Source organism: Hemitrygon akajei, chromosome 5 (assembly GCF_048418815.1).
Source record: "Hemitrygon akajei chromosome 5, sHemAka1.3, whole genome shotgun sequence".
Lineage (NCBI taxonomy): Eukaryota > Metazoa > Chordata > Chondrichthyes > Myliobatiformes > Dasyatidae > Hemitrygon > Hemitrygon akajei.
The window spans coordinates 87,897,265-87,914,135 of NC_133128.1; the positions used below are offsets into that span (position 1 = coordinate 87,897,265).

The 16,871-nt window shown below is 48.2% G+C and overlaps 1 protein-coding gene across 9 annotated transcripts in view; it reads right to left on the bottom strand.

The window, feature by feature from the left end:
* enox1 (ecto-NOX disulfide-thiol exchanger 1) overlaps window positions 1–16,871 on the bottom strand; it is a 312,484-nt gene that overhangs the window by 59,858 nt on the left and 235,755 nt on the right. For all 9 annotated transcript variants that reach the window (XM_073045990.1, XM_073045991.1, XM_073045995.1 and 6 more), the window contains one exon: window positions 2,927–3,111. In XM_073045990.1, coding sequence (XP_072902091.1) covers window positions 2,927–3,111 — 185 coding nt within the window. The remainder of the gene's footprint in view (window positions 1–2,926; window positions 3,112–16,871) is intronic.

The window sequence follows — 16,871 nt, forward strand, 5'->3', positions numbered from 1 at the left end:
CATTTCCCGGATGGTAGCAGCTGGAATAGATTGTGGTTGGAGTGACTCGGGTCCCCAATGATCCTTTGGGCCCTTTTTACACACCTGTCCTTGTAAATGGCCTGAACCATGGGAAGTTCACAACTACAGGTGTGCTGGGCTGTCCACACCACTCTCTGCAGAGTCCTGAGATTAAGGGAGCTACAGTTCCCATACCAGGCAGTGATGCAGGCAGTCTCAATTGTCCTGTAGAAAGTTCTTAGGATTTAGGGGCCCATACCAAATTTCCTCAACTGTCTGAGGTGAAAGAGGTGCTGTTGTGCCTTTTTCACCAGACAGCTGGTGTGTATAGACCACGTGAGGTCCTCGGTGATGTGGATGCTGAGGAACTTGAAGCTGTTTACCCTCTCAACCCCAGATCCATTGATGTCAATAGGGGTTAGCCCATCTCCACTCCTCCTGTAGTCCACAACCAGCTCCTTTGTTTTTGCGACATTGAGGGAGAGGTTGTTTTCTTGACACCACTGTGTCAGGGTGATGACCCCTTCCCTGTAGGGCACCTCGTTATTGTTTGAGATTAGACCAATCAATACAGTATCGTTGGCAAATTTAATTAGCAGATTGGAGCTGTGGGTGGCGACACAGTCATGGGTATACAGAGAGTAAAGGAGGGGACTTAATACACAGCCCTGAGGGGGCTCCTGTGTTGCCAGTCAGAGGGAGCCCCCTTGTTGCTGGTGAACTTTCCTTATCCATTCATGCTAAATATTTTAAAGCATCTGTTGTCTCCTGTTTGTTCATGACATGCATTACCCATTGCACTTTGATTTTCTTGCTGCAGGCTTTGCATTGCATGTTGCGGAGTCACACCTAACATCTGCTGCCAAGCATTCACTTTCTCAGTCACCGCTTCGCTGCCTGCTGTACACTAATTTCCCTGGTGAGTGTGCTGCACACTCACTTCCTTGCCTGCTGCCGCTCACTCACCTGTTGCATGCCCCGCATTGCCTGCTGCCCACTCGCTCACCTGTTGCACTCCCCGCATTGCCTGCTGCCCACTCGCTCACCTGTTGCATGCCCCGCATTGCCTGCTGCCCACTCGCTCACCTGTTGCACTCCCCGCATTGCCTGCTGCCCACTCGCTCACCTGTTGCACTCCCCGCATTGCCTGCTGCCCACTCGCTCACCTGTTGCACTCCCCGCATTGCCTGCTGCCCACTCGCTCACCTGTTGCACTCCCTGCATTGCCTGCTGCCCACTCACTCACCTGTTGCACTCCCTGCATTGCCTGCTGCCCACTCGCTCACCTGTTGCACTCCCCGCATTGCCTGCTGCCCACTCGCTCACCTGTTGCACTCCCTGCATTGCCTGCTGCCCACTCGCTCACCTGTTGCACTCCCCGCATTGCCTGCTGCCCACTCGCTCACCTGTTGCACTCCCTGCATTGCCTGCTGCCCACTCGCTCACCTGTTGCACTCCCCGCATTGCCTGCTGCCCACTCGCTCACCTGTTGCATGCCCTGCATTGCCTGCTGCCCACTCGCTCACCTGTTGCACTCCCCGCATTGCCTGCTGCCCACTCGCTCACCTGTTGCATGCCCTGCATTGCCTGCTGCCCACTCGCTCACCTGTTGCATGCCCTGCATTGCCTGCTGCCCACTCGCTCACCTGTTGCACTCCCCGCATTGCCTGCTGCCCACTCGCTCACCTGTTGCATGCCCCGCATTGCCTGCTGCCCACTCGCTCACCTGTTGCACGTCCCGCATTGCCTGCTGCCCACTCGCTCACCTGTTGCACTCCCCGCATTGCCTGCTGCCCACTCGCTCACCTGTTGTACTCCCTGCATTGCCTGCTGCCCACTCGCTCACCTGTTGTACTCCTCGCATTGCCTGCTGCCCACTCGCTCACCTGTTGCACTCCCCGCATTGCCTGCTGCCCACTCGCTCACCTGTTGTACTCCTCGCATTGCCTGCTGCCCACTCGCTCACCTGTTGTACTCCTCGCATTGCCTGCTGCCCACTCGCTCACCTGTTGTACTCCCCGCATTGCCTGCTGCCCACTCGCTCACCTGTTGCATGCCCTGCATTGCCTGCTGCCCACTCGCTCACCTGTTGTACTCCTCGCATTGCCTGCTGCCCACTCGCTCACCTGTTGTACTCCTCGCATTGCCTGCTGCCCACTCGCTCACCTGTTGTACTCCTCGCATTGCCTGCTGCCCACTCGCTCACCTGTTGTACTCCCCGCATTGCCTGCTGCCCACTCGCTCACCTGTTGCATGCCCTGCATTGCCTGCTGCCCACTCGCTCACCTGTTGTACTCCTCGCATTGCCTGCTGCCCACTCGCTCACCTGTTGTACTCCTCGCATTGCCTGCTGCCCACTCGCTCACCTGTTGTACTCCCTGCATTGCCTGCTGCCCACTCGCTCACCTGTTGCATGCCCTGCATTGCCTGCTGCCCACTCGCTCACCTGTTGCACTCCCCGCATTGCCTGCTGCCCACTCGCTCACCTGTTGCATGCCCTGCATTGCCTGCTGCCCACTCGCTCACCTGTTGCACTCCCCGCATTGCCTGCTGCCCACTCGCTCACCTGTTGCACTCCCCGCATTGCCTGCTGCCCACTCGCTCACCTGTTGCACTCCCTGCATTGCCTGCTGCCCACTCGCTCACCTGTTGCATGCCCTGCATTGCCTGCTGCCCACTCGCTCACCTGTTGCACTCCCCGCATTGCCTGCTGCCCACTCGCTCACCTGTTGCATGCCCTGCATTGCCTGCTGCCCACTCGCTCACCTGTTGCACTCCCCGCATTGCCTGCTGCCCACTCGCTCACCTGTTGCATGCCCCGCATTGCCTGCTGCCCACTCGCTCACCTGTTGCACTCCCCGCATTGCCTGCTGCCCACTCGCTCACCTGTTGCATGCCCTGCATTGCCTGCTGCCCACTCGCTCACCTGTTGCATGCCCTGCATTGCCTGCTGTTGGAACTGCAGCTGCTGATCCTTGGGGTGGCTCGTGTCTGTTTGGTAGAAGATCCCCTGCTCCTGCTTCAGCAGCTCCACTTCATTCCTGTACACGTCCAGCTGCCACCTCAGACTGTCGTTCTCCTCCTTCAGTGCACGGGCTTGGGCAGCCAGAGCTAAGGAGAAGAGCAAAAATTAAAGCTATTTACTGCTGCCGGCCAGTACTATTCACAAAGTGCACACAGTCCAATGTTCCTGCATGCCATCTTATCGGAGACAAGCTGTTGTCTGCTGCCCCTTTCAGCATGGGCTGGGGACTGTAACTGTAAGTGCACAGGGATAGCAGCCAGCAATGAGTTTGTCATGCCTGCTGCTGTTTAACGGGACATTTGCTCAATCTGTGTACAATCTACAAGTGCCCTCCCTTACCTCAATGCTCTGAGATTGCTGAGTGTGGACAAGAATTCCAAATTGTCAACGTCCTTCGGAGTGTTTCCTCATGGCCAACGACACTCAATTCTCCACCCTCTCCCCACTGTCCTGTAATTCTTCCCTGGCTACGCAGCTCCGAGCACTACAGCTCCACCTGTGTTTCCCCTATTGTCACACCCATCACTAGCAGAGTGTTTCACACCAAACACTTGGCATTAACCTTAACCTGCCACCTCTCCCCACACCCCTCTCTCTCCTCTTGGAGTCCATGCCCATCCTCATTTTGTCTTACAAAATGCCAAAAGTTTATTCACACAAAAATATACAAAATACAAACACTGAGTATTTACAAGACAGCGAACAAGTCCAAATTATTGCTGTCTATAAAACAGTCAATTCCCTGGAGGCCCAAGCTCCCTCTCCAAGGACACCCAGGCATGAACACACCCTGGAAGGGGGCAAATTGTCGGCCTGGGCAGAACCTTCGACTGCCCACCACCTGGATGGAGGAGGCCATCTTGGCCAGCCAAGGAGCAGGCCCTCCGAGAGATCTATCCCCTCCGTAATCGCTGCCTATATATCAGGAGCTTGGGGCTATGCCATCATCACAGCTCACTGTATTGCAAAATTCTGCAAAAAGCATTGCCCTTTTGCCAACCACTCTCACTATGAACAGTTTTAATGTCTATACTCTTCATGATTTTAAACAGTTCCAGCAGATTCCCTTGCAAACCCCCCTGTTCAAAGGAGACTACCACAGCTTCTCCAGTCTACCCAGGTAACTCAAGTCCCTTATCCTTGGATACAGTCACCCTCACACCCTCCCATTTCATAGCAGATAGGGCTCCTTTGTCCTTCCACACCATCCCACGAGCCTCTGTATCCAGCACATCATTCTCCAAAACTCCCGCCATCTCCACCGAGATCCCATGACCTTCCCCCAACTTTCCAGTTGCCATGGAACCGCTCTCTACATGACTCCATTGCCCACTTGCCCCTCTCCACTGACCTCCCTCATGGCACTTATCCACTGAGCATTAGTCAAAGTTTCATCTGCCACCTATCAGCCAATTACCCAGCCTGTCTCTTTCTCCAAGAAGGCCATTCCTATCTTCAAGGTTCACTGTGCCATCTGCAAATTTGGCATTTGTCCCGTGTGCACTCTGGTCTAAGTCACTGATACATGTCAGGGGAAGTGAAGGCCCCTTAGATCCGATCCCTGGTGACTGCACTTTTCCTTCCCTTCCAGGCTTTCAGCCTCTGCACTCATTAATGGGTTCCTGCTGCAGGGATAGGCACGTGTGTGGAGTCTTCATTCCTCCGTGACCACATGCATGCCTTTTCTCCGGTGCCCAGTCAGTTGTCCCACATGCACTGAGACAACATACCGACCAGCGGAGTTCCAGCCTAGTGAGTTGTAACTGGCCAGTATAGTCAGGTCTCACACTCTCTGGCTGGGCTTCAGCACACAGCATCTCCCCAGACCCCACTCACTGGGTAACTGAATGGCAGATCGCTCTCGACCCCACTCACTGGGTAACTGAATGGCAGATCGCTCTCGAAGAGCCAGTGCAGCACAGTCAGTTGTCCCACATGCACTGAGACAACATACCGACCAGTGGAGTTCCAGCGTAGTGAGTTGTAACTGGCCAGTATAGTCAGGTCTCACACTCTCTGGCTGGGCTTCAGCACACAGCATCTCCCCAGACCCCACTCACTGGGTAACTGAATGGCAGATCGCTCTCGACCCCACTCACTGGGTAACTGAATGGCAGATCGCTCACAGCTGGGAGAGCCACTGCCACACAGCACCACAGCCCCTGGTTCAATCCCGATCTCGGGTGCTGTCTGTACGGAGTTTTCGGGTTGTCCCAGTGACCGTGTGGGTTCCTCTGGGGGCTCCAATTTCCTCCTACAGTAGGTTAATGGGCTGCTGTAGATTGCCCCTGGTGCGCAGGCCAGTGGTAGAATCTGGGGGCAGTTGATGAGGATGTGCGAAAATGAAAGAAACTATGGGATTTATGTAGGATCAGTGCAAATCAGTGGTTGTTGGTCAACATGGTTCAAAGGGGCAGTTCCTGATGAATCACTCTATGATTCATTATTAATGGAATGACCCAGCAGTCTGTAGCCTTCTCTGCCTCAGGGATTCAAATGCTCTGCCAGACACCAGACCGCTGGACATTCTGAAAAAGAGCGGAGCTCGTACTGTATATTTGGGTGGCAGGGTGAAGAAATGTCTGTCTCTACTAAAGGAGGTGTGAGGCGCTCCTTCTCTCCGCTAGTCTGCAGGTCACCCTTGGGCAATGCATGGTACCAGCTCAGCCCCTCGATCAGGGTCACGCAAAGCCACGGGAGCAGCTGGTGGATGGCTGTGACATATGGCACGTCCTGGTTATGTTAACACTGACACCAGGCAGATAGTCTCTGGAGAGTATTGATAATGGCTGGGTCCACCTGCTTTGTAAAGACACTGCCCAGAAGGGAATGGCAAATCATATCTGTAGAAGACTTTGCCAAGAACAATTATGGTCATGAGACCAGGATTGCCTATATCATACGACACAGCAGCTAATGATGACTATATATTAACAAGTTACAATCTGTCTATCAGGAGTTTATATCTATGATGAATCAGACTGGAAAATTACACGAGGGAGTGTGCAGGTCCCAATCCAGCTGAGATGTTCCCTCATCAACCAGTCCACCCTATGCTTGAGAACCAAATACACAGCATCCAGTGCTGGGGAACAGTGTAATCAGTCAGAGAAGTGCTGGCTGTAAGCACATGCAGATGGAACTGATGGAAATTATTTTAAGTTTTTCAACCAGCTGTTGCTCAGGCAGTTGAAGTCAGTTCCATGTGGGATAAACCGTAATAAATGAGACAAAGGCCTCAGCAAGCAACGCGGATGGGTGCCTGGACTTGTCTGGCGCAGTACGGAAGCAGTGTTCCTAAAGTTCCTATCTCCATTTAAAAACCTACACTTTTCTAAATCTAATTGAGGTGAAGGTGCATTGCTTATCCCACTGTTTGATTAAAGCCTTAAACTTGCTGATTGTAATTCACCACTCTGCTTGTCACCTTGGGAATATTTCAAGGAATGGGACACCCGTGTAGCAAATGATCTCACCACAAGCTCATGTAGGGCAAGAGTCACTAAAGAGCTGAGGAATTCACTTCTGATAGAGTCACGGCGAGATACAAAAGAGAAACAGTGCCTTCTTTTCACAACCATGCCAGTGTTCCCTGGAGCACCTAGCAGGAAACCCAAGCAGTCACAGGGGAGTACATGCAAGCTCGACTAAGACAGCCCCCTATGCCAGGATCGAACCTGCATCTCCGGTGCTTGAGGCAGCATTTGCACTGGCTGCTCCATTGTGCCAACCAATCGGATGGCTATTGGAGAAATGCTCCTCAGAAGGTTATGGAAATTTGGCACGTCCTCGGTAACTCCTGCTGATTTTTACAGTTGACCGTAGAAAGCATCTTCTCCGGGAGGGTCACGGCTTGATATGGCAGATGCTCTGCCTACAACCATAAGACATCGCAGGGAGTTGTGGAACAGTCCAGTCCATCACACAAACACACTTCCCCTCCATTGACTCCACCTGCCCTGCTCACTGCATCAGGAAAGCAGCCAACATAACGAAGGGCCCCTTCTACCTCTTCATCCTCTCTCCCGTCAGGCATGAGATACAGAAGCTTGAGAGGACAAACCAGCAGGCTCAAGGGCTGCTTCCATCCCACTCTTACCAGGCTCTCGATGGACGTCTCATAGATAAACTCCTGGTCTCCTAAGCCACATCGCTGTGGCCCTTGTACCTTCTTTACCTGCACTACACTTCCTCCGTAACTATAACAGTATATCCTGTTTTCCTTCCTACCCTCCCGATGTAATTACGTATGGAATGATCTGTGCAGACGGTATGTGAAACCAAAGCTTTCCACCACAACGACCCACGAAGAAGACACAGAGGCTGTTGACTGTAGACACCTTAAATCATTTTTTATAATAATGTTTACTTTCTAAACCCATGCTGGCATTTACCTATTTGTGCACTTTTTATTCCATAGATCTCTAACTTCATTATATACTTCTCTATCCTCATAAATGTTGAATTACGTTTTTTATTGCATGCCTCACAACTGACCTATACACGACAACGAGTTCCCAATATATTGCCATATTGATGCTTTGCTGGAGTGTTGGGTGGGGTCGCCAATGCATTTTTGCCTCTGGGATGGGGGAGGCTGTTGCCTTGCTGCTGTTCGTGCATGGAAGGGGGGAGCCGGGGGGGGGGGGGGTCTTTGGGTTTCTAACGTTTAACTGTCATTCATTCTTTGGGGCACTCCTTTGCTTTCATGGATGTTTGCAAAGAAAAAAGAATTTCAAGATATATATTGTATACATTTCCCTGACATCAAATGTACCTATAAGTACAGATGGTGAGCAAAGTTGAACCTTGGTTCTTGAACCAATCTGGGGTTCTCAGTGAAACGACAGAGGGGTTGTAAAGAACCCCAACACCCCCCTCCCTCCGCTGACCTTTTCATAAGTCATTTACACAGCTGAACCATCATGGAGGTATGCCACTCCTTCCCCCTCCTCTGGGTAATTCCCTCAGTATTCCCAGTAGTGGAGTGTCACAGGGCATCTCTGGGCCTCTTTGCTCCTTCCTGCATACCCATGAACTCCCTCAGAGAGGATTTGACCTGTGCCAGCTCTGGGTCGTGACCTGACTCTGATTGGATTGAAATCTGATTTTATTGAAAACTGGCATTGGGTAATGCTGGGTCCTCCTTGCTAACTGTGAAATTCCAGCTTTGTCCAGTGACATGAAAAGGCAAGGTGCCGAAAAAGTCAGGACAGATGCCAGGCAGTTTACCGAGCAACTGCAATTTGTAAAGCCGACTGGTGTTAGTAGATGGGAGGCAGTTTTGTGAGCGGATGACAGTGTAGATGCACGTGAGAAGAGAAGAGTACATTAAAGACAAAGATGTCAAAACCCAGACCCGACATTCATTCCCCGTGATCAGGAGAGCAATGGTGACACTTGTGAGCTGTCATTCTCTTCCTAGGAGCTTTGACAGAGTTAGACCCTTTCAGTCCTGCGTTGAACAATGGGCTGCTCAACTGGCTCTGACGTTTCCTCAATCACAGCACATAGAGAGGTTAAAAGCAGAAAACATCTGGAGTCAGCACATCTGGAGGAGGGCTGGCTGAGATAGAAGTCTGGAATCAGCCTTTTCTGCTGGGACTCTTGTAGCTCCTGGTGAATTGTCGCTCACTGATACAAGCCAACAAACAGAGAAACCCAAGCGCATGCTAACCACCCAGCGACTGCGTGTATTATTCCACAGTGATGCAATGGGAATATTTTGCGAGGTTGAATCCGGAGATTGGCATGCTTTGATTCTTGCTTGAGTGATTCTGTCACCCATTAAAATGAACGCTGGCGTCACAACATTGTGGACGTCAGCAAGGCGAAGTCAGGAGACCATACACCAGTTGTCATGGAGGGGGTCAGTGCCGGGAAGGGTGAGCAGCCTCAAGTTCCTGACCATCGATGTGTACCCTAGGCCCAACGTACTGACGGAACCCCACACCAGCAGCTACGCTTCATTTGGAGTTTGAGGAGGTTTCGTACATCACCAAGGGGACTCTTGCAAATTTCTACAGATGTACCACGGAGAGCATTCCCACCACATGGAAGCTCCAATGCACAGGATGGGAAAAACAAGCTGCAGAGAGCTGTGGACCTAGCCCGCCTCACCGTGGGCACAAGCCTCCCCACCACCGAGGATACCTTCAAAAGGTGGTGCTTCCAGAAGTCGGCATTCATCAGTAAGCACCCTCGCCACCTGGAACCTCTTACCATGACTACCATCAGGGAGGAGGTATGGGGGCCTGAAGATGAAACTCAACATCTTAGGAACAGCTTCTTCCCCTCCACCATCAGATTTCCCAACGATCCACCATGCCATGCACATTACCTCATTATTTTGCTTTTTCCAGCTGTAGTAATACTTAATATTATTTTATTCAATACTTTATATTATTTTTATTATTACAATTTAATGTTATGACATATTTAACCTAACGTAATATTACCACACTGTACTGCTGCTGCAAAACATCAAATTTCACAACATATGTTGGTGATAGAAAAGCTGATCCTGAATTCCGAGGGACAGAATGCATTAACCGTCAGCTAGATTCATGGGGCCCCATCACTAACAAGGCCAACACTGTGGTGAAACCAGCAGAAGGCCCTGCTCACAGCTTAGATAACCCACATTCAGACCTGATCTCTGGTGTGGAGTTTCCAAGCACCTCTGGGTACGGGGCAGAATAAAACGTGATTAGTATCAGATTAGTGTAATTGGGTGGCTGAAAGCAGCATGCACTTGACAGGCTGAAGAATCTGACTACAATAACCATAAGAAGTAAGAACAGGCATAGGCCATTCAGCCCCTTGAGCTTGTGCCTGTTAAACAGCAGGAACTTGGTTAATCCAACATTTCTCAAGTATACTTTCTCAAAGTCCTAAAGTACACAACTAGTCCTAGACTCCTTAATGATTACCTGTGCTGACCAACTGGCTGGTGTACTCACAAACATTTTCAACCTCTTGCTCCGTCAGTGTGAGGTACCCACCTGCTTCAAGCAGGCTTCAATGATAGCAGTGCCCAAGGAGAGCATGGTAACCTGTCTAAATAATATCACCCAGTGTCACTTACATCCACAGTGATGAAGTGTTTTGAGAAGCTGGTGATGAACCATATCAGCTCCCGTCTGAGTGACGACTTGGATCCGCCGACTGAAGCAACAGGTCTACAGCAGATGCTATCGTTGGCTCTTCACACAACCCTGAAACACCAGGATACTCTTTATCGAAAACAGCTCAGCACTTACCACCATCGTCCCCTCAAAACTAGTCAGTAAACTCCAAGACCTAGGCCTCAATACCCCCTTGTGCAATTGGATCCTGGATTTCCTCACTTTTAGACCCCAGTCTGTTGGGATTGGCAAAAACATCTCCTCCACAATCTCCATCAGCACAGTATCGCCACAGGGATGTGTGCTTAGCCCTCTGCTCTACTCTCTCCACACCTGTGACTGTGTGGCTAAGCACAGCTCCAACACCATGTACGAGTTTGCTGATGACACCACTGTTGTTGGCCGTATCAAAGGGGTGATGAATCAGCATACAGGACTGAGAATGAAAATTTGGCTGAGTGGTGTAATAACAACAACCTCTCACTCAATGTCAATGAGACCAAGGAACCGATTGTAGATTTCAGGAGAGGGAAACCAGAGGTCCATAAGCCAGTGATCATCGGAGGATCAGAGGTGGAGAGGGTCTGTAGTTTTAAATTCCTTGGAGTCACTATCTCGGAGGACCTGCCCTGGACCCATCATATAAATGTAATTGTGAAGAAAGCACGACAGCGCCTCTACTTCCTCAGGAGTCTGCGGAGGTTCAGCATGTCATCGAAAACCTTGGCCAATATCTATAGATGTGTGGTGGGAAGTGTGCTGACTGGCTGCATTGTGACCTGGTATGGGAACACCAATGCCTTTGAGTGGAAAATCCCACAAAATGTAGTGGATTTGGCCCAGTACAATACGGGTAAACCCACCCAACCATTGAGCACATCTACATGAAACATCACTACAGGAAAGCAAAATCCACCATCAAAGCACCATGTGCTTTTCTCATTGCTGCCATCAGGTAGAAGGTACAGGAGCCTCAGGACTCGCACCACCAGGTTCAAGAACAGTTACTTCCCCTCAACCATCAGACTCTTGAACAAAGGAAGATAACTACACTCATTTAAGGACTCTTGTTATTTCTACTCATTATTTATTGCTATTTAATTATATCTGCATTTGCACAGTTTGTTGTCATTGATTCTGTTTACAGCTACTTTTCTATAGATTTGCTGAGTATGCCCGCAGAAAAAGAATCTCAGGGTTGTGTGTGGTGACGTGTATGTACTCCGATAATACAAGTTACCTTGACTTTGATTCACACCATCAAGTTACCTTGCTGCCCAATGAATTGGAGGGGCAGAAACAGTGTGTGTGTGTGTGTGTGTGTGTGTGTGTGTGTGTGTGTGTGTGTGTGTGTGTGTGTGTGTGTGTGTGTGTGTGTGTGTGTGTGTGTGTGTGTGTGTGAGTGTGTATGTGTGTGCGTGCGTGTTGTGTGTGTGTGTGTGCGTGTGTGTGTTGTGTGTGTGTGTGTGTGTGTATTCATGCGAGCCTGTGTGAGTGTGTGTGTGTGTGTGTGTATTCATGCGAGCCTGTGTGAGAGTGTGTGTGTGTGTGTGTTGTGAGTGAGTGTGTGTGTGTGTGTGTGTGTGTGTATTCATGCGAGCCTGTGTGTGTGTGTGTGTGTGTGTTGTGAGTGTGTGTGTGTGAGTTGTGTGTGTGTCAGTGAGCAGTAAGCAGGGAACTGTGCATTCTGAGCCCCACTCACTGAGGTCATTTTTTTTAGTCTCTTTGATGCCTGCTTGACAAGCTTTTATGGGCAAATGTCAACAAAAACTTCTGAGCTGTAATCCAGATCTCAGAGATGACTACCACCTACACAGCTCCTGCTAAACGGGTGTGTTCTGAGCCTGTTTTACAGCGGAAAAAAACCACACCCACACCCACTGGTTCTTGACTCTTTGGAAAGCTATCCCACACTATCCAAGAAAAGCGACAAAGTCATGTTAGCCTATGGGAAGAGTTGGAGAGGAAAGCTGTTATTGAAAACAGGGAAGAGTGTTCTTCATGATGGACCACATGATAATGTGGCCTTTGGAAGAGAATTCATTTGTCCACAGAGTGAAGTGCTGACCATCTCACCACAAACCATAAGTCTACAAGGTATAGGAGCAGGATGAGGCCATTTGGCCCATCCAGTCTCTCTGCCATTTCATCATGGCTGGCCCATTTCCCTCTCAAACCCAATCTCCTGCCTTCTCCCCGTATACCCTCATGCCCTGAATAATCAAGAATCTATCAACCTCTACCTTATATACTGCATATATCTAATGACTTGGCCTCCACAGCTGACTTTGGCAATGAATTCCTCAATTTCACCAAAATTGATGGCTGAAGAAATTACTTGTCATCTCTGTTCTAAATAGATGTCCCTTTATTCTGAGGCTTAGATGCTGGTGTTAGATTCCCCCACCATAGGAAACATCCTCTCCATATCAACTCTATCAGGGCCTTTCAACATTTGATAGGTTTCACTGAGGTACCCCTCATTCTTCTGGATTCCAGTAAGTAAGGAGCCATCAAACGCTCCTCATATTTCAATCCTGGTTTCATTTTTGTGAACCTCCTTTGAACCCTCTCCAATGTCAGCACATCCATTCTTAGATAAGGGGCCCAAAACTGCTCACAATAGCCTCACTAGTGTTTTATAAAGCCTCAACATTACATCCTTGCTTTTATATTCTAGCCCTCTTGAAATTAATATGTATTTGCCTTCCTCACCACAGAGTCAACCTGCAAATTAACCCTCAAGGAATCCTTCACAAGGGCTCCTAAATCCCTTTGCATCTCAGATTTTTGAATTTTCTTTCAAATTAGAAAATAGTCTACACTTTTATTTCTTGTACCAAAGCGCATGACTAGACACTTTCTGACACTGTATTCCATCGGTAGCTTCTTTGCCTATACTTCTAATCTGTCCAAATCCTTCTGCAGCCTCTCTACTTCCTCAAAACTACCCGCCCCTTCAACTATCTTTGTATCATCCACAAACTTGGCAATGTATCCATCAATTCCATCATCCAAGACATTGACGTATAAAGTAAAAAGAAACGGTCCCAACAGAGACCCTTGTGGAACACAACTAGTCACTGGTAGCTAACCAGAAAAGGTTTCCTTTATTCCCACCCTTCGTCTCCTACAATTCAGCCACTAATTTATCCATGCTTGAATCTTTCCTGTAATACCACGGGTTCTTAACTTGCTAAGCAGCCTTATGTACGGCACCTTGTAAAGGCCTTCTGAAAATCCAAGTACACAACATACTCCAATTCTCCTTTGTTTATCCTGCTTGTTATTTCTTCAAAGAATTGCAAAAGTTTGGTTAGGCAAGATTTTTCCTTTAGGAAACTATGCTGACTGCAGCCTATTTTATCGTGTGCCACCAAGAACCACAAAACCACATCCTTAACAATCAACTCCAGCATTTTCCTAACTACTGAGGTCAGACTAACTGGCCTGTAATTTCCTTTCTTCCGCCTCTTTCCCTTCTTGATGAGTGGAGTGACGTTTGCAATTTTCCATTTCTCCAGAACCATGCCAGAATCAGTTGATTCTGGGAAGATCATAACCAATGGCTCCACATTCTCTTCAGTCACCTCTTTCAGAACCCTGGGGTGTAGACCATCTGGTCCAGGTGACTTATTTACCTTCAGACCTTTGTTTTCCAAGAATCTTCCTAGTAATGGCAACTCCACCAACAGTCAGGTGTTCAAGAAACATGCCTCTTCATTCCACTGGATCCTCCCTTCACGCTGAGTATCTGAGCTCATCTGAACAACAGATTACACTGCACTTGAAGTAGTATTTAAAGTGAAGCTTTTAGATCAAAATGGTGGAGTAGCAAGTCATGCTGATGCCTTGCAGTTCCAGAGACCCAAATTCAGAAGTTGCACGCGTGTGGAATTTGCACCATCTTCCTGCGACCATGTGGGTTTCCCCCGCAGGTTCTCTGGTTTCCTTCCACATCCCAAGACATGTGGATTGGTGGATTCATTGGCTGCTGTACATTGGAATGAGCGTGTAGATAGGTGGTAAAAATGGGAAGAGTTGATGGGAATTCAGGGAGAATGAAATGGGATTAATGTAAATGGGTGATCGATGGTCAATGTGGATCAGGTGTCTGAAGGGTTTAAATTCCTCCGTGGACATATCAATGCTGGCAGCTGGTATGGACACAGGGTGCTCAATGGTCTCCTTCTATATTACAAACAAGGAACAAAAAGCTTTTCATAGAAGATATCAAATATTTATCCACCTTCACTTTAAACACTTCCAATGATCCAGTTTCCTGAACTCTTGGGGGCAGAGACTCCTAAGATTCACCACCCTCTATGTTTACACATGACTGGCCCCCTATCTTGTAGTTGTGTCTCCTTGTTCAGGACCTTCCCATTGCTATCTTTCTGTACTATACTTTGCACAGTGTTTAATTGACAAAATAATCAGAGGTTCTGCATGTAGGCAAAATGTAAAATCCATGCTTTAACAACCTCTAACTTCCACTCTCAATGGCCCTCTGCAAACCTGCTGGCTTTTTATGAGCCAACTTATTCAGCTGTCTTTCCAATCTCTTGGACTTGAGTGATTGCTAGTTTATAGAATAACTCTGTGTGTGCGACAGGTCACACCTCACAGATAATTTACAAAGTTGTTGGAGCTGTGGGGAAATCTATCCTCAATGCACAGAGCTTGTGTTCTTGTGATCACGGGAGAACTATTGCACTGTTTGAAATTAATGTTTCAGAAACTGCAGAGAGCTTCTTTGTCCTAGTTTCAGGATGTTCATCTTTGACTGAGCTGTTCCAGTGTTTTCTGTTTTTATTTCAGGTTTCCATCATCTGCAGTTCTTGATCACTGTCATGATCAATCATCACAACAGGTCCATAGCAGATGCCATCTCATTGGCTCTTCACTCAATCTTAAAACATCTGGACACCAAAGGTGCTTACATCAGGATGTCCTTTATCAACTACAGCTCAGCATTCAATACCATCATCCCTTAAAACTAATCAATAAGGTTCAAGAACTTGGCCTCAATACCTCCTTGTGCAACTGGATCCTCGATTTCCTCACTTGCAGGCCCCAGTCATTTTGTGTTGGCAAAAACATCTCCTCCACAAACTCCATCAGTATCTGCTTGCTTTACACTTATAACTGTGAGGCTAAGCAAAGCTCCGATGCAATATTTAAGTTTGCTGATGACACCACTGCTGTTGGCCAAATCAAAGATGGCGATGAGTCAGTTGTAGATATTACTACTGGGACAATGTATACCCTGTTCATGTTTTATAGTCTTCCAATGTCCTCTTTTAATTCAGGTGGTGTTTTTCACTTATTATTACTATTATTATTATGTTTTTATCTATTTGCACAGTTTGAAAAAAGAATTAGTCATGATCAATTGGCGAAGCAGGCTTGATGGGCCAAATGGCCTAATTCTGCTCCTATGTCTTAATGGTCTATAGTTTGTGCCTTTTTTACACTGGTGGTTCGTCTGTCCTGTTGGCTGCGGTCTTTCATTGATTCTATTGTGTTCCTTAGATGTACTGTGTATGCCTGCAAGAAAATGAATCTCAGCGTTGTATATAGTGACGTATATGTACTTTGATAATAAATTTACTTTGAACTTTGACTGGGAATTTTTCACCTCATTGCTGTTTGTGGGACAGTGCTGTGCATGGGTTGGTGAAGTGCTTCCAATGTTACTTTTGGTTAGTACAGCTCCTATGTTCCCACAGTGACTACGCCCAGCAAGAAAAACAAGGGCTAGCTCCAGTACCTGCAGGTTCCCCTCCAGCTCGCAGCTGGGTACGCAGTTGTGAATGATTCACCTTCTGACACCCTCAAGTCCTCTTTAGAATCTGCAAGCTGGGTGTGTGATGGAATAATCTCCGGCTGGCTGGAGGAGTGCGGTGCAACAAACCTTTAACCGTCCAGGACAAAGCAGTCCTGCCCACCACCCTAAACATTCCGTCCCTCCGCCACCCCAGTGCACAGCAGACACACAGCAAGGCTGCTCCAAGAACACCTCACCATGGCTCTGGCCCATGCCGTGAGCCAGCATGTCAGCCCCAGGTGCCTTTCTGATGAATATTACCTTTCTCTTCAAGCTCCACTTTTGGAATGAGCTTCCTTTTCCTTTCCACACACATTTTTTTCTTAAATAAAACACAGTTTAATAAAGCTTGTGACTTTATTTAAAAAAGACAAACTTCTCAAATCCACACACATAGGGACGAGTCTCTTCAGGTACAAAAAAATCAGTAATCTCCTACGAGCAAGCATCACTCCCTAATATTCAGAGGATTTTGTCTGAATCCTAATGTGGTACCGAATGACTCTTTTGTGACTGCACAGGAAGAGAAGAGGAGAAGAATTTCTCTGTGCTCCATCTCTCAGGCATCTCCCACACATAGTCATTGGACAATGAATTTCCTCGCCTGTCACATTCCCCCGTCATAAATTCAATAAACGCCAAACGTGTGTATACAAGTAATCAGTTTATCTCCTTTATTCCTTGTTAATAGAGGTCTGAAGTCTAAAAGTCACCACACTGTCAAAAATGGATGTTGGGGCTGTCAATTAAAGACACCAGAATAAAATGTAAATTTAGCATGCTGTTACAAATCACTGCTTGCATGACTGAAAATAGTAGGTTGCTATGGTGTTTCCCATGGCAACGTAATATTTTATAGACAGATGATCTCCTCCTGTGGTCTCTATAA